The sequence below is a fragment of the Dermacentor albipictus genome, chromosome 7, assembly GCF_038994185.2.
Source record: "Dermacentor albipictus isolate Rhodes 1998 colony chromosome 7, USDA_Dalb.pri_finalv2, whole genome shotgun sequence".
Classification (NCBI taxonomy): domain Eukaryota; kingdom Metazoa; phylum Arthropoda; class Arachnida; order Ixodida; family Ixodidae; genus Dermacentor; species Dermacentor albipictus.
In genome coordinates, this window is record NC_091827.1 from 142,200,302 (window position 1) to 142,223,579 (window position 23,278).

General features: G+C 47.8%; 1 protein-coding gene across 2 annotated transcripts in view; it reads left to right on the forward strand.

Moving 5' to 3' along the window:
* Nucleotides 1-1,698: 1,698 nt before the first annotated feature.
* The window catches only part of Enoph (enolase-phosphatase E1), a 283,836-nt gene continuing 262,256 nt past the window's right edge, over nt 1,699-23,278 (forward strand). Inside the window, exon 1 of one of the 2 annotated variants that reach the window (XM_070521118.1) lies at nt 1,699-1,893. In XM_070521118.1, coding sequence (XP_070377219.1) covers nt 1,828-1,893 — 66 coding nt within the window. In that variant the 5' untranslated portion in view covers nt 1,699-1,827. The remainder of the gene's footprint in view (nt 1,894-23,278) is intronic. The other variant, XM_070521117.1, reaches the window with a different exon arrangement.

Below are 23,278 nucleotides of genomic sequence, written 5' to 3' on the forward strand. Positions count from 1 at the left end.
AGTCTGTTTTCATCTTCGTCTAGGATATGTTGTTGTATTGTTGCTGACTTCCTGCCTAATAATTTTATGTGATTCCAAAATATTCTAGGTGCGGCCTTCTTTTTCTCACGTATTTCTGACAACCAAATTTCACTTTCACCGGGCCAGGCTTCGCAGCGCCCCCTAATGTTGATTTGAGTTGCGAATAATATTATTCCACGACAAACATCCACGCAATAGTTTTGTTTGAAAACATATGTCAGTGCATATGCTTGTATCGGACAGCGAGAATAAGTAAGAGTCAGTAAGCAATGTCAAATACATGCAATCTGGCTTACAAAAGAAACTGGTCACTATTTAGTAATCACTATTTAGTAATCACTGGTCACAATTTAGGTTGCGGCAGCAGATGCCTGCGTCATCTGATTGCTTCGCAATGGAAGTTGCTCATCTTCAACGGCAACTGTTGGTTCAAATAGGTGCGAGGCTCTGTCCAATCTGTTTGCACCACTGGTTGTCGCACGTTACCAGACCACCACATACGACAAAGGCAAGCATTATGCCTGTGAGATGGTTCGTCGCTAATTATTATTATTTATTTATTATTACCTCAAAGGCCCCAATGTGGGGTATTACATGAGGGATGGGTGACCACTGGAATGTATAATGTATTGTCTGAACCTCATGCGGTGACTGATTGCTGTTTAATTTTGCTGTTATGTCACTTGGTTACGGTTGCAGTGTTATGTTTTTCGAATGTTGCGGCCTGGTCGGTTGCACTGGGAAGCAGTCTCTCGAGAGCATTTGCTCCTACAGTCTGCACAGAGGCATGGACTCCCAATTTACAAACATCGTGATTTGTGCTCCCCGTTCACCCTTTCGTGCTGCAGCCATGGGCAAATTGTGCCACTGGCCTTTCTCGGCTGCGATTAAGCACGAACGGAGACCAGCATACGTGCTTACATGGTCGGACGTGTATGAAGCTGGGTGGAAAGGCCCGCAAAAGTGGCTGATGAAGGTGATGCCCACAAAAGCGACTTGTCCATATTAAGACAATGTGGGACTACAAGTGCGAGCCACACATTAGCGGCCCCCGAAAGAAAAGAAACGTGCAGGTTAGAAAGGAGTGAACGGCTAAAATCCGGGGTAGTCCATGTTGCTGTGTAAGCTGCGGGAGGAGATGCCTGTGTCACCCGATTGCTTCGCAATGCAATTTGGGCATTTTTAACGGCGACTGTCGCTGCTAACAGGTGGCACACTGTCCAATCTGTTTCCGCTGCTGGTTGTCACTCGTTAACCTGACCACCACGTGCGACGACGATGGTGAGCCGTTTACGAGCTCGCGTCAATGATTCCAGCGTATCTCGACATACAAAGTTTATTTCTGTACATACACTGCTTGTCTTCTGCCAATTAAGTCGCACGTTCTGTTCACTCACTTGTGGCTTGTTTGTGTGGGCGTCAGTAGAGGCTCTTGGGAATTAGAACGCACCAGCTACGCGGCAGCGAAAACATTGAGGCATGCCGCATAGCCGGCAGGACAAGCACGGCGCGTACCAGCGTACGCGACCGGCAAAAAACGGCCATATTCGATTTTGTTCTAAAAAAAAAAGTGTACTACCGCTTCCGGATTGAGCAACGTCATCTGGCGTCCGCCTAAGTAAGTTCCATGCGCTGCCGCTGCTTATTTTCGAACCACTGCGAAAGGTACAGTTTCCCTTCTCAATTTGGTTCTTTATGAGCGCACGCCCAGCGACCACAGAACACTCGGGGGCGATAGGTCAACTTTTTCAGCTGTTCTTCAGTGATTGTGAAATCTGAAGGCGAAGCTGGCGGCTGTGCACAAATATGCTCGGCATCAAGGCGGTTGTGCTCGACATCGAGGGTACTGTGATATCTATAAGCTTCGTGAAGGTGAGAAAGCATATAAAGCGCGGGATGACAGAATGCCATTTTTGATTGACGTCTTAGGTTGAAACAGAAGCCTGGCAGACGCCTGCGCAATCGTGGCGACGTTCGCTCTGGTCGGGCCTTTGTCGCTAGAAACACCCGCCTTCGTGTACTGCCTGCCTACTTGGATTATTCACAGACGCTGCTAGAAATTCGAGGCCGCCAGTAGAAGTGCGCGTCTGTGAACGAAATTTTTCGTGGCTGAAGATCGACTTAGACAACTTAAGCGATCTAAAAAAAAAAAAAAGCTTTATTGTTTGTGAAAGCTAACTTACAGATATCTTACGCTTTGGCAGGCGGTACATTTGGTGAAGAAAGCGAAATGTCGTCACTGGCTGTTTCTGCTTCACTTGGCAACCATTCCTTGGTTCACGTACGCCGGGCTTCAAGCTCGTGCATGACAATAGAAACAAGTCACGGGGAATCTTATGCAAAGCGAGACAGTGCGTGGTTGATCGCCTCGGAAAACACCCCCACCCCTTAAAAAAACGCATATAAATACAACGTGTTAACGTGCACATAATCCTCCCTTTGACAGAATCACTACTAAGCGCAAGAGCCTGTCGGGCCTGACACTAGAGTCTTATGGGATGAAGAAAAGTACCTGTTTTAATGTTCAAATAGCACTCCGACATTTGAAAGTGTAACACCTACTGCAGGTCTAGTACAGCCACCTATCATAGCTTTGATCTCTTTTCCGGAGTTTTTGCATTTTTCTCTCCTCTACCCCACTATTGCAAGTGTGTGTTTGTGATTACGAATATTATCTAATTTTGTCACGCTGTCCTTTGCGCATGAACAGCTCCTCTCTTTCCTTTTCACCATTCCAGCAGTACTGTTAACTGATTAGGACATTCATCACATTCTGTTTGGATGTGGACAAGTGAAAAGGAAGGATGAGGACAGGTTGAGGATAAGATGCATGGTTTGTTTTACATAGAGCAGTGGCACATTGGGAAAATGGCACAAAATGGACAATACTCGAATACAACTTGGTGACAGCCAAAGAGCAAGCGAAACAAGAGTCCTATGGCTTAGTAAGAATGTCCCTGTGCATCTGAGGCCTTCTCACATGATTGATGCTGTAGCTGTCACAAAACGAAAGGTGAATGAGTTTCTCACAGTTCATCGATGGACGGAGTTCATCGATGCAGAGGTGGATTATAATGGAAGAGAGGTCCTGTTGAAGGACGAAGTGGGTGCAAGCCGAGCACTTATCACGAGTTGCCTCCAGTAAGCGGTGGCTTTGACACCGCAGTCATCACAGTTTGGCAACAGGAGCTGGATCACAATCCTGGAAGGCTCCCAAGTGGCCTTCTACCTTTGGGTGGTCCCAGTAGTGGAAGTCGGGCAAGAAGGGACAGTGGGTGAATTGTGGCAGACACCCTGGTTGCAGGCATTGTGCCAGTGACTGCACGGCCAGTGTGCACTGGTAGTGTGTCTTTCGAGCCTGCCTGCTTGGTCACAGCCTGCTGACAACACGCCCTGTAGCTGACCTTGCTCGTCTGCATTGCTGTTCTGTGCATGCGCCACCTGAGCTTGGCCCGCACCTCGGGCACTCTACCGTTGCTGTCATCTTTCATTTGTGGCAGAGTCACCACATGACTGCGAAATTTGCACTTCAATGTTTGTGTCAAAGTACGCTCACTACAGCATGTCTCCTTCTTTTGTTTATAATGTACTCTTGTTCCAAACAGAGGCCCATTAACATCGAATAGAGCAGAAGCATCTTCAATACGAGATGAAATAAGGTTTAGAATGCGAGCACATGCTTTCTCATGGATGTGAAGTAGAGGGAGCCAGAATAGAATATGTTGCTGAGCTAGTTGATTCATTCTTGCGTGGAATGAGCGCAAACTTTAGACACATTGTGAGACACATAGTGCCTGTCTCTCCCGTTTAAAGTTATAGTTTTGTACAAAAGTTGCTACAGGGAGACACTAGTGTGGCGCTAGTGTCTACAGGAGCTGCAAGCATGGCGATTCAGCAAACGGGAGAGCGATGGTTTGCCTGAACTTCTTCATTTCTGGCTTCAAAAGGCCTTGTGGCTCAGCAAATTGATAATTTCATATGAAATATTGCATGCATTCACAGTGGTGGTGCATATATGTAGAGTCCATTTGCCTTCTGCATTTAGAAAAGTAGGATTGCTTTGAAATTTGTGTCAATAAGGGCAGATACATCATAGTAAACAGTCGCAACAGCATCTGAAGCAACAAGCACAAAGACCAGACAAATCCGTGTGTGGTAACCATCATGATGGCTGAACGATTGCAGTATCGGAGTTCCTTCCAGTAATTCTTGTAGTAGACTTTACGGACGCAGCAACATTCAGTGGCAGTGATAAGCACCAGGTAGCACGCATATATTTCTTAAGAATGCAAAGTGGAGTAACGTTGAAGTGAATGGATTGGAACTAGGGCTGTGTGAGTAGCCATTTTCGAGACCAAATCGAAGAGTTTTCAAATAATGAACAGCCATTATCACTTAATATACATTGATGTTCAAACCATAGTATTCTTAACCATTTGAAGGTTTTTGCCGTACATGTACGGCAGCGGTTTTCTGTCCTGCAAGGTCTATGCCGTACGGGTACAATTTCGACCCTCCATTCGAAATTTCATGCCATAATGATGATGCGTGCTCACTGGGAGGTGCTGCCACCTCATAGGACTTACAAGAAGCATCTGAAATTTGTGCTACCTTCTTGGGGAGATAAACAGAACTGACTTCTAGCTTGAGAGCATCACGCAGACTGCGGCAACACCCCTTTTGTGGTTTCAGTTTCGCCGCGTGATCGCAACGGAGGCGTGCGAAACGTCATTTTCCTCTTTGTCGGCACTCTCTTGCAGAGGCGGTGGAAGTTGATTTCTATCTTGATTGGTGCGGCTCCTAGCTTGTTTATCACAGCCGCTCGCGAGGTATTCTCGCTCTCAGCGGCAAAGCGCTTTCACGGTTTCGGTTCCTCCGCGTGATCGCAACGGAGGCGCGCGAAACGTGATTTTTCGCTTTGTCGGCACGCAATCGCAGGGGCGGCAGAAGTTGATTTCTACCTTGATTGGCGCTGCTCTTAGCTTGTTTATCACTCCCGCTCACGAGGTATTCTCGCTCTCCGCGGCAACGCACTTATGCGAGAGGGTGCCTCAGACCTCTGCCTAAGGCAGCCGCACGCAGAGATGTCATGTGTGCGCCAGCACAATTCATCGCTCCAAGAGAAGAACATGCACGCATTTTAGGTGTGCAGACTGCGATAAGGCGCTGTGCAGAGACCCGTGTTTCAAGGAGTACCATACTCTGAAATACTATTGAACATTTTACAGGTCTGAGTGATGCCGACACCAAAATACTGTTCCTAATTTTCTTTGCTATTTATTCTTGGCTTTATACATCTTGTACATTCAAGATCCGCAATAAAGTAATTTGACCACCTGGGAAAGTTTTTTTCGAAATAATTCGACCCTCAAAGGGTTAATGTTAGCGAGTTTCTATCTTTACAGAGGCTGTTATGAAGCGTTCTTTATTAAAAGCACAAATGGCAAATCAGGAGCAAACAAGTAGTGTTATCACATACTCTGGACTCTCCAGAGAATGAGAATGAACACTGTATAAACCTGTGAAGCATGGCTACCTGAGCGATGTAGCCAGCTTTACTGCACGAGTTCTCATGTTTTCTGTCTATGCTATGCCCGTTGGGGAGAAAGTTTAGTGTACTTTTGCTTCAACTTTATGTTGAGTGCAGCTGATTTCAAATATTAGAAAAATATTTGCATTTACAAGTACCGACGATTCGATTCGAAGACCGAATCAAACAAGACAATACTCGATTCATTATGCAAAGGTTTTGAATATTAGCACATACCTACTTGAAACATGAGTTCACAGTTGCTTGTAAGCACAAGCTGGGCACCATTGATGAGGTGGCAGCGTGAATGGATGGAAACAACTTTATTTTGAATCCAGCAAATTTGACGACCCGGGCTCAGGTCTCCCATGAGGGGACTTCGAGGCTTTGCCTTGTCGCCGCCTCTCGGGCTTGCTGGACAGCCCACTCTTGTGTCTTGAGGTTGGAGCTGCGCAGAGCAGCGGCCCACTTCGACGCAAGAGCCTTTGGAGCTACTGCCATTGTATCTGATGTAACCCGACACTCCCACAACATGTGTGACAGCGTCGCTCTAGTTTCCTGACATAATTTGCAAAGAGCAGTCGGGTATTGCGCGGGGAAAATGTGCTGAAATCACGCCGGACTGGGGAATGTTTGTGTTTGCAATTGTCGCCAGATGCCTGGCGACGTTTCAGCATGGGGTGAGGTGGGGGCAGCAACCGCCGCCTGCCTAGCTGGTAGTGCTTGGTGATGTCATTGTACCTGACCAGGCGCTCTCGCGTGTTTTGAACCAGTAGTTCCGAACTCGAAGAGGCGGTCTCCGATTCTGCGCGGCGGGTCAGTTCTCGCGCAGAGCGGTGTGCTACCTCGTTCAAGTTAATGAGGCCCTCATCGGTGTGGGTGGCGACGTGCGCTGGTAACCATATGATCATGGTGTTATCGAAGTGCTGTCGACCAGCTTTCCTTAGAATCTGGAGAGCTTCAGAGGAAATGCGCCCCACGCGTAGTTGCGAACTGCGGATTGTGAGTCGCTAAAAACTACCTCGCAAAGGGGGTCGGTAAGCGCAATCGCTACCTCTTCTGCTGTTTTGGGGTATTCCGTTGTGACACTACACGCGTGCGTAAACCGGGAGCTAACGTCTACGACTACCGCCGTGAACCGGTCTTCTCGTGTGTATTCTGCGGCGTCTACAAAGCGCGTAGTCCTCTTTCCACCCAAGGAGCACAGCAGTGCCTTGGCACGGGCCTGGCGTCGGCCCCGATTAAATTCAGGGTGCATGTTTTGAGGTATAGGGGCGACAATCAGCGTGTCGCTGAGGTCGGGTGGAATGACCTGTTTCTGACCGTGTTGGACGTGGTAGATGAAGCCGAGTTTCTGCAGCATGTACTGGCCCGTGGCTGTCAGAGACATGCGTTCTAGTTGAGAGGTTCTTTGTGCATCCACGATTTCCTCGAGCGTGTTGTATACCCCCAGCTGTAGCAGACGAGCAGTGCTTGTGTACTTCGGTAGGCCAAGGGCGATCTTGTAAGTTTTGCATATGAGGGTGTTGATTTCCTCCCTTTCAGTGACATTCCAGTTGTGGAAGGCAGCCACATAAGTGATGTGACTGATTGCGACAGAGTGTATGAGGCGCACGACACTGTCCTCCTTCATGCCCGTGTGCTTGTTTGTAATGTGTTTGATCAGGCGGGTAGCCGCCGTAACCTTGCCTTCGATTTTGCGAATAGCTTCTATGTTTGACCCGTTGGCTGTTATATACATGTCTAGGATGCGTATCTTCGGGACTCGGGGAATGCAGGAGCCGTCTTGCATATAGAGGATTTCTCGTCACATTGGCGCAGTTCGGCTGTAGGCTTGGGCCGGTGGCGCGGGCGGTAGACGAGCAGCTCCGATTTCAGTGGAGATAGTCGGAGACCTGTGTCTTGGAGGTAGGTTTCGACTGCAGAGACCGCTGCTTGTAAGGTGCATTCTATCTGACCGTCACTGCCCTTGTTGACCCACAGGGCGATGTCATCTGCATACAAGGCGTGATGGAGGCCATCGATCTCGTCGAGGTAGGCCGGGAGACCCAGCAATTCGGCATCATGCAGGTCCTGCCACAGGCGTCGACCTTTGCCGGTAGTGTAGCCGTAGCCCCAGGCCTCGTTCGGGGCGTTAAAATCTCCTCCCACCAGAAACGGGTTTGTGCCCGCCAAGGCAAGCGCCCCTCGGAACAGAGAGAAAAAATGAGCCCGTGAGTGAGCTGGATTACTATATGCATTGAGGAGAAATACACTGTGGTTGTGTGTTCTATTGGGAAGGAGCTCTACAAGCATGTTTTTCGCATGTGTGCCGCTTACACTGTGTTCTTGCACTACTATCCCTTTCCAAATTAAAATTGCAAGTCCGCGTTCAACGGGAATCCGTGAGGCATGCGCAGTGTAACCTGGAAGCTTTGGTACAGTACCTACTGTTTCTTGTCTCATTATGATGTCGGGTTTGGGTTGTGCGTGTCGGACGTATTGTTGCAGCAGTGGTTGCTTCTTTATTTATTTATTTATTTATTGTACCCTCAAGGCATACAAGCATTATAGAGGGGAGGGGGTCAATCATTCAACATAAGTTCAGTTATTTGCACATACACAATCAAAAATTTCAAAAAATGGGAATGAATGTAATTTCTAATAACAAAAATTCACACTGTCATGCACGGCTTGTACAATGATTACGGCAAGAACACACCATTGCAGCCGATTGAGACACTAAAGATGAAGTTTCCAACCAACATAGAGAAGAAAAAGAAATGTTGGAATGCGTTAAATTTCGCTGGAAAGAGCTTCACGAAAATGCTCACAGTTGGTAATGTTAACTAATGAGGCGGGAAGATTGTTCCAGTCGAGGCTGGTTTTGGGCAGGAAAGAGTGCGAGTATGTTGCAGTGTTTTGGTGAGGGACATGGACTTTATGGTTGTGATCAAGTCGAGATGAAATAAAATTAGGCGGTTTAATCGGACGGGTCCTAAGAACATGATTATGATGATAGATCTTATGAAACAATGCAAGTTGAGATAGTTTCCGTCTATTTGCAAGCGGGGGCAGATTAAGTATCTATTTCGTGTTAGTTACGCTGGAAGTTCGATGATAGTTACTTAGGATAAAACGTGCTGAGCGATTCTGCATTGCCTCCAAGTTATTGGTAAGAGTTGCAAGGCCAGGGTCCCAGATTGATGATGCATATTTGAGATTAGATCGGACATAAGTGATATACAACTGTCGCTTGAGTGATGAGGGTGCGAGAGAGAAGTTTCTTTTCAGGTAACCAAGCATGCGATTGGCCTTTGATGTTACGTACTCGATGTGGTACTTCCATGAAAGGTCATTAGTAATATGTACGCCGAGGTATTTATAGGTAGTTACAGATTCTAACGCCGTGCTGTGAAGAAGGTAGTTTGGGCAAGGCATGTTATTACGCGATACTCTCATTGATTTACATTTAAGAATGTTAAGCTTCATTTTCCACGTTTGACACCAAGCAGAAATATTATTTAGGTCACTTTGAAGGATTATTGTGTCAGTGTAATTAGAAATGTTGCGGTAGATAACACAATCATCAGCAAAAAGACAGACAGAAGAAGCTATGCTAGTAGGTAAATCATTAATATAAATCAAAAATAGTAATGGGCCTAAAACTGAACCCTGTGGCACTCCGGCGGAAACAGGTGCCTCCAGGGAATCGGTTCCATTCACCGTGACGAATTGAGTCCGGTTAGAAAGAAAGTCTCGTATCCAGTGCAGTACTAAAGGGTCAATGTTTAGGCTGGTTAGTTTTAGTATAAGGAGTTCATGGTTTACACTATCAACGGCTTTCGCAAAATCCAAGTATATGCAATCAGTGATGAGGCCGGCATCAAGGAACGCGTGAAGGTCATTAGTAAATGTTAGTAGCTGTGTTTCACAAGAAAAATGTTTACGAAAACCATGCTGGGCTGGATGAAAAAAGTTATTCGACTCCAAGAAGTTAACTAAGTGAGTAAATATGACATGTTCTAATATTTTGCAGGGAACAGATGTTAGTGAAGCCCCGCAATTCCACTGCCACACCATGAGCTCGTTAGTGGGGCTGGCCATCGTGGTGCTGTACTTGTGCGTTACCTGAAATAGGGCTAGGGTGAATGACTGTAGGACCCATGGTGGGCATCGTTTCCATGCCTGGGCGAAGGCCTATGTGAGTCTCGATTTTGTCTATATGGGTTTCAACCCCGTCTGTTCTAGCACTGAGGTTATTGACCGCAACGTCGATGTTGCGGATCCCGGTTTGAATTTCTGAAAGCAGCGTCCTCATTTCTTTTTGTTCTTTCCGCCAGTCATTTATCGTGACATGTGCTTTGCGCCAATCACTTACTGCTGATTCGAGGTTCTCGAGCTGTTGAGACTCGGAACTGGCCGCCGCGCCCCCGCAGGGGCGTCTGCGTGAGCAGGCGTTTGGTGTGTTGCGACACCACGTACCCGAGCACACGAGGGTTGGACCCTCCCGCGTGTAGCCGTGTGCGGCTTAGCCGTGTCCGGGGAAAAGGGGATCCTGGGGGTTGAGCCAATGCCGGGTGTTTGGACCTTTACGGCCCCTCGGCGGCGGCAACACACCCCTTTGGCCTCGGCTTCACATAGACGGCACCCCCGGACTGACCCACTCGGGGGAAATCGGCAGTCGCCTTTTCCTGTCCTCCTCTCCAATCTTCGTCTTTCTCTCTCGCCTTTTTCATCTTTCCTGTCTTCTCTTCACTTCTGCTAACTTCCTAGTCTCCCGGCAGCAAGGGTTAACCTTGTGTAGCTAGCCAGCCTTGGTTATGCTGTATTTGGTTATAGCAGTGATGTACGGCTGGCGCTTTTCCCTTGCAGGAACTCCTGTCGCATCCCCCTGTTGGGATCCATGGTGGGTGGTCGGCATCGCGGCTGAAAACCCTACTTTACTTATGGAAGACGCTTTTCCTAAACTCCCTGATCGCCCTCACAAACGAGGGCGCACCGAAGATCTCTTTCAGTTTTTCGGACAAGTCCAGAACTTTCCTAGATATCATGTGACTCACTCAGAAAACCCAGACAAACTAGTGCGTAACATTTCATTGTTCCTTGTTTCGAAGTCTTTAACTGAAGTTTTTGGAACAGGATATAAGGCGTCGAGAATGACGAGTGGTGATCTTCTCTTGGAGCTCCACGATAAGAAGCAGTACGAGAAACTGCCGAAACTTGTCTCATTTGGGGAGACCCAAATAACAGTAACTCCGCACCGTACCATGAACACCACACGCGGCGTTGTCTCGCACGATGACATGCTAGAGCTCACTGAAGCTGAACTCTTGGATGGCTTCAGTGAACAGAATGTCATAAATGTTAAGCGAATTAAGATGAGGCGAGATGGTAAAGAGATCAATACGAAACACCTGATACTCACTTTCGGTTCAAGTGTCCTCCCCGAGTCCATCGAGGCCGGTTATATCAAACTTCGTGTTAGGCCATTCGTGCCCAATCCTCTTAGATGCTTTAAGTGCCAAAGGTTCGGCCACAGTTCACAGAATTGTCGAGGCCGGCTGACATGTGCCAAGTGCAGTGACAATGAACATTCCTCCGAAACATGCCAGAAAACTCCACATTGTGTCAACTGTGATGGCGAGCATGCCGCATATTCGCGGTCCTGCCCGTCCTGGAAAAGAGAAAAAAAGATTGTGACAATCAAAGTCAAAGAAAACATATCTTTCAAAGAGGCACGTAGGCGGGTGTCATACCTGCCTAAGAGCAGCTGTGCCGAAGTGGCGCGTAAGGGGGCAGCATCACAACGGCCTCCGGCGGCTGGCCGACCCAAACGCAGTGAGTTGGCAGTTACACCATCTGCCCCCACGGTGGTTGCAGCTAGCGCTGCTCCGCCAACCGAGGAAAAGGGGCCATCGACCTCGAAGGTGGGCGCAGCCGAGACTGCCTCAACCTCCCAGGTCCCTTCCAGTGCTGGCAATGGCCGGCGCAGCCAAATCCCCCAGGGAACCCCATCGACCTCCGGGCTGGTGGGCGCAGGGGTCTTGCCCTCCAAGACGGGACCTTCCCTGCTAACTTCTCGCTCACAAGAGCATGTGTCCGGCGCCTCACAAGAGGCAATGGACACTACACCTATCCCCAAGGTGCACCAGGCGCCTAAGGAGCGGCGAGGTTCCCTCGAACGCTTCAAAAAGAGCAAAACCCCGGTTACAGGGCCTCGAAAGGGCTCTGTAATCTAAGACATCCCTTCCGTTTCCGTAAACACAGCACCAATTAAATTTAAAATATGGATACACAAATCATTCAATGGAATGTCAGAGGTCTACTTAGGAACCTTGATGATGTTCAAGAACTTATCCATAAACACAATCCAAAAGTGCTGTGTTTATAGGAAACACACTTAAAATCAAAATATACAAACTTTTTTCGACAGTATGTTACTTTTCGCAAAGATCGCGATGATGCTCTCGCATCATCGGGTGGTGTTGCAATTGTAGTTCAAAAAAGCATAGCCTGTCAACAGTTACAACTACGAACGGCTCTTGAGGCAGTGGCGGTTCGAGTTGTTCTGCTAAACAAACTTATCACTAGTTGCTCGCTTTATATACCCCCACACAACAAACTAAGCAAACATGAATTCCAGTCTTTTATAGATGAATTGCCAGAACCATATGTTGTTCTTGGCGATTTCAATGCACATAACTACCTGTGGGGCGACCCTCGTATAGATGCGCGAGGGCGTGTTGTTGAACAGTTCCTTTTTTCTTCTGGTGCGTGCCTGTTGAATAAGAACTAACACACATATTACTCCCTTGCAAACAGAACCTATTCTTCAATAGATCTTAGCATAGTCTCCCCGTCTGTACTGCCTGAACTTGAATGGGAAGTTACCGACAACCCTTATGGCAGTGACCACTTCCCTATACTGCTAAGGTCACCTAAAGAAAACGAATATCCTCCACAAGCTCCTAGGTGGAAGATTGAGACAGCTTACTGGGAGAAATTTCGAACTCTAACTAGCATCTCATGGGCTGACATGTCTTCTTTAGAAATTGATGCTGCGGTAGAGTATCTTACAACATTCATAATAGACGCCGCATCGAAATGCATATCCGAAGTGAGTGGTTTAGCATGCAAACGGCGTGTCCCATGGTGGAACGACGAATGTAGGACCGCCCGTAAGAAACAAAACAAGGCGTGGGGGTTGCTACGCGCCTCTCCCCCTGCGGAGAATCTTATTAACTTTAAAGAAGCAAAATCTGAAGGCAGGAGAGCGCGCCGACAGGCCAGGAGAGAGAGTTGGCTGAAGTTTTTATCGAGCATTAACTCGTTTAGGGACGAGGCCAAAGCCTGGAACAGGGTTAATAGGATTAGAGGGCAGCAAACATATTCACTCCCTCTGGTAAACACACAAGGCGATACTCTGCAAGATCAGGCAGACTCACTTGGGGAGCACTTTGAGAGCGTGTCGAGCTCAACCCATTATTCTCAGTCCTTCCTCAAATATAAACAAATAGAAGAATGTAAGCCAATAATTAGAAAATCCAGACAGAATGAACCCTATAACCGGCCTTTCAGTATTGCCTAGTTGAGAGCTGCCTTGAACACATGCAAAAGCACTGCACCGGGACCTGACAGAGTCATGTATGATATGATCAGAAACTTACATACTGACACACAAGTTACACTACTCACACTTTACAACACTATTTTAGCTGAGGGATACCTCCCATCTTCATGGAAAGAGGCGATTGTTGTTCCTGTCCTGAAGCAGGGAAAAGACCCCTCCTTGGCAGCAAGTTATCGTCCAATAGCTCTTACGAATTGTTTGTGTAAGCTGTTTGAAAAAATGATTAATCACAGACTCATACACTTCCTTGAATTCAATAATATACTCGATCCCTATCAGTGTGGCTTCAGACAAGGGCGGTCAACAACAGATCACCTTGTGCGCATTGAAGGATATATTCGCAATGCCTTTGTACACAAACAGTATTTCCTCTCCATATTCCTTGATATGGAGAGGGCATATGATACAACATGGCGCTACGGGATTTTGCGAGATTTGTCGGGTATGGGCATCTGTGGAAATATGTTGAAAATAATTGAAAGCTATTTGTCCAATCGTACCTTCCGTGTAAAAGTCGGCAATGCACTGTCACGTCCCTTTACCCAGGAAACTGGTGTACCCCAGGGAGGCGTGCTCAGCTGCACTTTGTTTATCGTTAAGATGAACACACTACGTGCTTCACTACCACCTGCCATTTTTTATTCCGTATACGTAGACGATATACGAATAGGCTTCAAATCCTGCAACCTCACAGTATGCGAAAGACAGGTACAGCAGGGCTTAAACAAAGTGTCCAAATGGGCAGACCAAAACGGATTTAAGGTCAACCCCCACAAAAGTTCTTGTGTTCTCTTCACAAGAAAGAGAGGCCTGGTCCCAGATCCTTGTGTAGAACTGGGCGGACAACAAATTCCTGTCAACAAAGAACACAAATTCCTAGGTGTTATTCTTGACTCCAGGCTCACTTTTATTTCTCACATAAAACATCTTAAAGAAAAATGTCTAAGAATAATGACCTTACTTAAAATCCTATCCCACACAACGTGGGGTAGCGACAGACAGTGTTTATTGAATATTTACAAGAGCCTAGTTCGATCATGGTTAGATTACGGTGCCGTAGTTTATCACTCTGCAGCACCGAGCGCGCTTAAGATGTTAGACCCGGTTCACCATCTGGGCATCCGTCTGGCCACTGGCGCATTTAAAACAAGCCCTGTTGAAAGTCTATATGTAGAGTCAGATGAGTGGCCACTCCATCTTCAGAGAACAAACATCAGCTTAACGTATATTCTCAAGGTTCGCTCTAATAAGGAACATCCGTGTTTCGCAACTGCTAACGACTTGACGTGTGAAACACTTTTCCATAACAGACCCTCTATGAGACTTCCTTTCTCACTGCGTGCAAGAGAACTTAGCACGGAAATGGATGTCCCAGTTCTCGAACAACGCCTAATGCCTCCAGCTAAGCTAGTACCCCCCTGGGAGTGGCAACTGATAGAGTGTGACACATCCTATGTAGAGGTCACTAAACATGCGCCAGAGACACATATCAAAATGCACTTCTTGGAACTCCAGTACAAGTACTCGTGCACAGAGTTTTACACGGACGCTTCTAAGTCGCATGCCGGGGTGTCCTACGCAGCCATTGGTCCATCGTTCTCGGAATCCGGTGTACTGCACCCTGAAACAAGTATATTTACGGCTGAGGCCCATGCACTATTGTCGGCTGTGAAACATCAGAAAATGAAATATTCAAAAAACAATTTTATTTACAGACTCCTTAAGCGTCGTAAAAGCCTTGGAAGTCACATTGTAAACACAGAAACCCCGTAATAACTGAGCTCTATTCCATTCTCTGTAGAGCGTACATGTCTAACCAGCATGTCATTATATGCTGGGTGCCCGGACATAGGGGCATCGAGGGTAACGTTCTAGCGGACCAGATGGCCACATCCATTTCATTGCATACAGTTAGTCCTACTACTTCGGTCCCTGTCACAGACCTGAAGCCTTTTTAAGAAGGAAACTGCGAAACCACTGGCAACGTAAGTGGGACGCAGAAGTAAATAACAAACTGCACTTGATAAAGCCACAGTTAGGTTCTTGGCCCTCCGTAGCAAAATCACGGCGAACAGATGTCCTATTTTGTCGCCTCAGAATAGGACACACATTCGGCACGCACAACTTTTTACTCACTGAAAATGATCCTTCAACCTGCGGTAGATGCGGGGAGAGGCTGACCGTCCTCCACGTCCTCCTGGAGTGTCGGGCAGCTGAACCTGAGAGAAAGAAGCATTTTCCCCTGGCATACCGGCAGCATATCCCTCTTCATCCCGCAATGTTACTCGGCCCAGAACTGCTATTTGATACCAACGCAGTCCTAAGTTTCCTGAAAGACGTGTTGCATGTTGTTAGCCCCACATGTTCATAGCGGGTCCTCTCTTCAGAGGATGCCACTGCGATAATTGTTTTGCATAGCACATGCCTCCAGGCCCTTGTGTTTCAAGGGCTCTAAGGAGGCAGTAGTGCTCTAGGATTTTTTTTACAATCAGATATATTTTACTTATCGTATCATTCTTTTTAAATGCATCTAATTGTTCATAGTACAAGTACATACGTCATCGCCATAATTTTATCATGCAGATTTTACGCATTTTAGAGCGTATATTTTAAGGCCTCTTTACAGCCACCTCACACGAACTTCATAGTAATCATAATTACACCGCAAACTCATTAGCACAGACATGGCGCTCTTTGGCCATACCTGGCCCTTGCGCCACAAAACACCACCCATCATCATCATCATCATGGCCGCCGCGCGTTTCTTTGTGGGCGGCGCCGCACTGTCGTTACCGTTCGTGACGGGAGTCGGGACTAAATCAGGTTTAGGTAAAGATGTCTGCGCCGACTGTTTAATCTCGAATTTCTTGGGTTAATTGTAGCACGACCGTGCGTAACTGTGCGTTTTCGCGCTGCATTGCTTCTAATGCCACATCCCTAGGGTCCCTCTTATTATTGGGTTCTGAGGCAGTGGCTCCCTGAGCCTTGTATCTCAGTGAGCCCTTAACCGCATCTGCCCAGCTCACCTTGACAGGTAGGTCCGAATCTTGCTGGCCGGCTTGCTTCGGACGCTGAGAGCGTGAACGGCCATGGCTCAGCCCGGGGGTTTTGCTGTGCGCTCGGCTCCGAGACCTGCTCTGCCGGCGGTATGGAGGCACCGCAGCCAAGCGAGACCGGGCCCGGCCTCGAGAGCGGGAGTGGGAGGCAAGTGGGAAATGTTCGTCGTAGTTCTGTTGCTGTAGCTCGAGGGCGGCGTCCACCGCTGCCCTCTGTCGGTCTCCCCGCAGGGGCGTCTGCGTCAGCAGGTGTTTGGTGTGTTGCGACACCACGTACCCAAGCACATGAGGGTTGGACCCTCCCGCGCGTAGCCGTGTGCGGCTTAGCCGTGTCTGGGAAAAAGGGGATCCTGGGGGTTGAGCCAATGCCGGGTGTTTAGACCTTTACGGCCCCCCGGCAGCGGCAACACACCTCTTTGGCCTCGGCTTCACGTAGACGGCACCCCCGGACTGACCAACCCGGGGGAAATCGGTAGTTGCCTTTTCCTGTCTCTCTCTCCCTCCAGCCTTCGTCTTTCTCTGGCTTTTCATCTTTCCTGTCTTCTCCTAGCTTCCGCTTACTTCCAGTTTTTCCTGGCAGCAAGGGTTAACCTTGTGTGGATAGCCAACCTAGGTTATCTCATATTTGGTTATAGTGATAATGTACAGCTGGCGCTTACAGGACCTGTTTTTTACAGTCTCTGGAGCATCCCCTTGTAGGGCTCCACGGTGGGTGGCTGGCGTTATTGCCGAAAATTTTATTATTCTATGGCTAGTTCCTTCCCTCTACTCCCAGATCGCCATCAGAAAAGAGGGCGCACCGAAGATGTATTTCAGTTCTTTGGACGCCAAAGACCCAATTTCCCACGATTTCACATCATTCACTCGGAAAAGTCAGATACACAAGTACGCACAATCTCCCCATTTCCAGTATCAAAGTCTTTAACTGAGGCCCTTGGTCCAGGTTACAAGGTGACAAGGATGGCAAGTGGAGATCTCCTCTTGGAGCTCCAGGATCTGAAACAATTTGAAAAGTTATCCAGTCTCGTGTCATTTGGGGACGTTCAAGTGACAGTGACTCCGCACCGAACTATAAACACTACCCGCGGCATTGTCTCAGACGATGACTTGCTTCACCTGACAGACGCAGAGCTATTGGAGGGCTTTAGTGAGCATAATGTTGTCAATGTGAGAAGAATAAAGATGAGGCGGTATGGTAAAGAGATTGCAACCAAACACCTAATACTCACCTTCAAGTGTCCTACCCGAGTCAATCGAGGCCGGGTACATAAAGCTCCGTGTTAGGCCGTACGTGCCAAATCCACTGCGATGTTTCAAATGCCAGCGCTTCGGCCACAGTTCGCAGAGCTGCCGCGGCCGCCAAACATGTGCGAAATGCAGTGCCCACGAACAAACCACTGAAGCTTGTGCGAACGCTCCCCACTGTGTAAACTGTGATGGGGAGCACGCCGCGTACTCGCGGTCGTGCCTCTCCTGGAAATAGGAAAAGGAAACTGTTGCAATCAAAGTCAAGGAAAACATAACTTTCAAGGAGGCACGCAGGCAGGTATCATCCCTGCCCAAGAAAACCTTTGCCGATGTGGCGCGTCAGGGGGCAGCATCACAACGACCTCCGGTGGCTGTCCGACCCACAAGCAGCGAGTCGGCAGTTACGCCATCTGCCCCCGCAGCGGTTGCAGCTAGCGCTGCTCCATCAACCGAGGAGAGGAGACCACCGACCCCGAAGGTGAGCGCAGCCGAGGCTGCCTCAAACTCCCAGGTCCCTTCCAGCGCTGGCAACGGCCGACGCAGCCAAATCCCCCAGGGAGCCCCATCGACGTCCGGGCTGGTGGGCGCAGGGGTCTTGCCCTCGAAGGTGGGACTCTCCCTGGTAACTTCTCGCTCGCAAGAGGAAGTGTCCGGCGCCTCACAAGAGGCAATGGACACTACACCTATCCTTAAGGGGCGCCAAGCGCCTAAGGAGCGGCGAGGCTCCCTCGAACGCTCCAGAAAGGGCAGAACCCCGTTACAGGGCCTCGAAAAAGCTCTGTAACCTAAGGCATCACCTCCGTTTCCATACGCACAGCGCTTATTTACTTTCAATATGGACACACAAATTATTCAATGGAACGTTAGAGGTCTTCTTAGGAACCTTGATGACGTGCAAGAGCTTATCCAAAAACACAATCCAAAAGTGCTGTGTGTACAGGAAACACACTCAAAACCACAACACACAAACTTTCTCCGACCATATGTCAAGTTCCGCAAAGATCGCGATGATGCTGTCGTATCATCAGGCGGTGTTGCCATTTTTATTCATAAAGGTATCTCCTGTCAGCGTTTACAGCTACAAACGCCCCTTGAAGCAGTGGCGGTTCGAGCTGTTCTTCTAAATAAACTCGTCACCATTTGCTCGCTTTACATACCCCCACACTGCAAATTAACGAAACATGAATTCCAATCCTTTATAGATCAATTGCCAGAACCTTATGTTGTCCTTGGCAATTTCAATGCGCACAGCTCCCTGTGGGGTGACTCTCGTATAGATGCGTGAGGTTGTCTTGTTGAACAGTTCCTTTTTTTCTTCTGGTGCGTGCCTTCTGAATAAGAAGAAACCCGCTTATTACTGTCTTGCAAACAATACCTTTTCTTCAATTGACCTGAGCATAGTTTCCCTGTCCATACTGCCTGAACTCGAATGGGAAGTTATGAACAATCCCTGCGGAAGCGACCACTTCCCCATACTATTAAGAACTCTTAAAGAAAATGAATATACACCACAGGCTCCTAGGTGGAAGATCGACACAGCAGACTGGGAGAAATTCTGAAACTTAACTAGTATATCATGGGATGACATGTCTTCTTGAGAAATCGATGCTGCTGTGGAGTACTTCACAGCCTTCATAATAGATGCCGCATCTAAATGCATACGTGAAGTGGCTCGGCTTGCAAACGGCATGTCCCGTGGTGGAACGATGAATGCAGAATCGCACGTAGGAATCGGAACAAAGCGTGGGGGTTGCTACGCGCTTCGCCCACTGCAGAAAATCTTGTCAACTTTAAGAAAGTAAAGTCCCAAGGCAGGAGAATCCGCCAACAGGCTAGAAGAGAAAGTTGGAAGAAGTTTTTATCGAGTATAAACTCTTATACAGAAGAGGCCAAAGTATGGAACAAGGTAAATAGAATTAGAGGGCGACAAACATATTCACTCCCTCTGGTAAATACACAGGCGATACACTGCAAGATCAGGCAGACTCACTTGGGGTAGCACTTTGAGAGCGTATCAAGTTCAAATCATTATTCGCAATCCTTCCTGAAATATAAACAAATAGAAGAGTGTAAGCCATTAACAAGAAAATGTCGAGAGAATGAGCCTTACAACCGTCCTTTTAGTATTGCCTAATTGAGAGCTCCCCTGAGCGCATGCAAGAGCTCTGCACCAGGATCTGATAGAGTCATGTATGAAATGCTCAAAAACTTACACAATGATACGCAAGTTACACTGCTCACACTTTTCAACACCATCTGGGATGCAGGGTACCTTCCAACTGCATGGAAGGAAGCCATTGTGGTCCCTGTTTTGAAACAAGGCAAAGACCCTTCCTCAGTGGCAAGTTACCGCCCGATAGCCCTCACAAGTTGCATTTGTAAGGTCTTTGAAAAATGATAAATCGGCGACTCATTCATTTCCTTGAACAGAGCAAAATGCTTGATCCTTATTAGTGCGGCTTCCGAGAAGGGCGCTCCACAACCGATCATCTCGTACGTGTTGAAGCAAATATCCGGAAGGCATTTATACATAAACAGTTCTTCCTATCGATATTTCTTGATATGGAAAAGGCGTATGATACAGCATGGCGTTACGGAATGCTAAGAGACTTGTTAGAAATGGGCATCCGTGGTAATATGCTTAACCTAATAGAAAGCTATCTGTCCAGTCGTACCTTCCGGGTAAAAGTCGGCAATGTACTTTCACATCCTTTTATGCAAGAAACTGGCTTACCCCAAAAAGGCGTGCTCAGCTGCACACTATTCATCGTGAAGATGAACATGCTTCGCGCTTCATTACCACCGGCAATCTTTTATTCTGTCTACGTGGACGACATACAAATAGCTTTCAAATCTTGTAACCTCGCAGTCTGCGAAAGACAGGTACAGCATGGCCTGAACAAAGTCTCAATGTGGGCAGACAAGAATGGATTTAAGATCAATCCTAACAAAAGCTCTTGCATTCTTTTTACAAGAAAGAGAGGAATGATCCCAGATTTTTGCTTAGAACGATGTGGACAACAAATACCCGTAAACAAAGAGCACAAATTTCTAGGTGTTATACTAGACTACAGACTCACTTTCGTCCCCCACATTAAACTTCTTAAAGAAAAATGTCTGAAAACAATGAACCTAATGAAACTTCTATCCCATACTTCATGGGGTAGTGACAGGAAGTGCTTAATTAATCTCTATTAGAGCCTGATCCGTTCATGATTAGATTATGGTGCCGTGATCTCTCATTCTGCCGCCCCGAGTGTGCTAAAGATGCTAGACCCTGTTCACCATCTAGGTATCCGTTTAGCCACAGGAGCTTTCAGAACGAGTCCCGTGCAAAGTTTATATGCAGAATCGAATGAGCGGTCACTTCATATCCAGAGAACATACATCAGCCAAACATATTTTTTGAAAGTCCACTCTAATCCTCAACATCCGTGTTATAATACCGTTAATAAGATGACATATGCTACACTCTTCCGCAATCGTCCCTCCGTAAGACAGCCTTTCTCGCTGCGTGTGAGAGAGCTTAGTCATGAAATGCATGTTCCAGTCCTCGAGTTTCGCCTAATGCATCCAGCTAAGCTGCTACCTCCTTGAGAGTGGCAGCTGATACAATGCTATATATCCTTCGTGCAAGTTGCAAAACACGCTCCAGAGATTGAAATCCAAATGCATTTCCGGGAACTCCAGCACAAACACTCCTGCACAGAGTTCTACACAGACGCATCGAAGTCACACGACGGGGTGTCCTATGCAGCCGTCAGTCCATCCTTCTCGGAAACTGATGCACTGCATCCGGAAACTAGTATCTTTACGGCTGAGGCCTACGCACTATTGTCGGCTGTGAAGCATATCAGGAAATCAAAACTCCAGAAATCAGTCGTATATACGTACTCCCTTAGTGTTGTGAAGGCCTTGATGTCATTCTCTAACCACAAAAATCCGGTAATTAATGAACTCTATTCCGTTCTGTGTAAAGCGTATATAGGTAGCCAGCATGTCATCATATGCTGGGTGCCAGATCATAGGGACATCGAAGGTAATGTTCTGGCGGACCAGATGGCCACGTCAGTTGCATCGCATTCTGCTAATCCCACCGCTGCAGTTCCTGTCACAGATCTGAAGCCCTTCTTACGGAGGAAACTACAGAACCACTGGCAACGCCTATGGGACGCGGAAACAAATAATAAGCTCCACGTGATAAATCCACAGTTAGGATTCTGGCCCTCTGTAACAAAATCACGCCGAACAGATGTCCCATTCTGTCGTCTCAGAATAGGGCACACATTCGGCACCCATAATTTTCTACTCACCGGAAGTGACCCTCCAACCTGCGGTAAATGCGAGGAGAGGCTTACCGTCCTCCACGTCCTCCTGGAGTGTCGGAAAGCCGAATCTGAAAGAACATTTTCCCTTAGCATACCGGCAGCACATTCCCCTTCGTCCGGTAATGTTACTCGGCCCAGAACCTTTATTTGATACCAACGCAGTCCTAAGTTTTCTGAAAGATGTCTTGCATGTTGTTATCCCCACTAGTTTGTAGCGGGTCCTTTCTTCTGAGGATGCCGCTGTGATAGCTCTTTCGTATAGCACGTGCCTCTAGGCCCTTGTGTTTCAAGGGCTCTGGTGAGGCAGCGGTGCTCCAAGTAATTTTACCATCCTATATTTTTCTATTTTGCATCATTTTTCTACGATGGATTTTAATGTTCATAGTATTCGTCATTAGTCATCGTAATAATTTTATAGCACGTAGATTTTATGCACTTTACAGCGACTATTTTTAGGCCACTTTACAGCCAAGTCACATCTTCCATAATTCATCAACATTACCACTTGTCATGGCGCTCTTTGGCCAAACCTGGCCCTTGCGCCACAAGACACCACACATCATGATCTCTGTCAGTCTCTGCGCTGTTTCTTAACAAGATAGGGCGTCTTGAATCGAGCCTTGCAGGTCTTGTCCGCAGTGGGATGCGCTCCCCCACAAAGGTGACACCTTGGCGTGCATGTGTGATTGGGGTCTGGGTTCGAGGCTCCGCAGCCTCTACACACACGGTCTTGGGGGTTCGGGCAGACGTCCATGCGATGGCCGACGCGTCCACACTGGTGGCACACGTCAATCTGCTTTCTGTACAAGGTACACCTGAGCATAGCACCCCCGTAGTACCACCCACGTTTGTACTCGGCCACCATCGAAGGCGATGATGACCGACGTGGTCTTGCTGAGTCTTTTGGCCGCTAAGGCATTCGGGTTCCTCTTGTTGACGATATTGAGGTGAATGTCCTTAGCGTCTTCTTCGAGAGGAATGCCTCGGACGACTCCCTTGACTGTATAGTCGGGCGCAGTTTCATATGCCCGTATCTCGAACTGGTGTTTGTTGACCTCAAAGCTGTCGAGTCGGCGGTACTGTTCTGCATTAGGTGAGTGAGGGGTACTCATAACGATGATGTTTTGCTGCATATTTGGGCAGACAATGTCTTCCATGGCGTCTTGTGGAGATACGTTTGCTGCCCTATATAGGGCTGAAGCGAGGCGGACGACCCCGACTGTTGCAACGTTCAAGCCACCCCGTGGTCTGATAACTACTTTGTGGTGATCACGTGGAAGGGTGGGCATCTTCCCTGCCTTCAGAACTTGCTGTTTGTGAGTGCGCGGGCCTCGCTGCGCCTTGTTCATGCCTCCAACGCCGGTTTGGGAGGCTGATGCAATGTTAATGTTAGCGCGCTTGCCCCAAGGAGAAAGACGTTCGCGCGGGCCAATGGTGCACCATCCTGCTTCTTCGGAAATCTCGGTGGGTGAAATATCAGTTC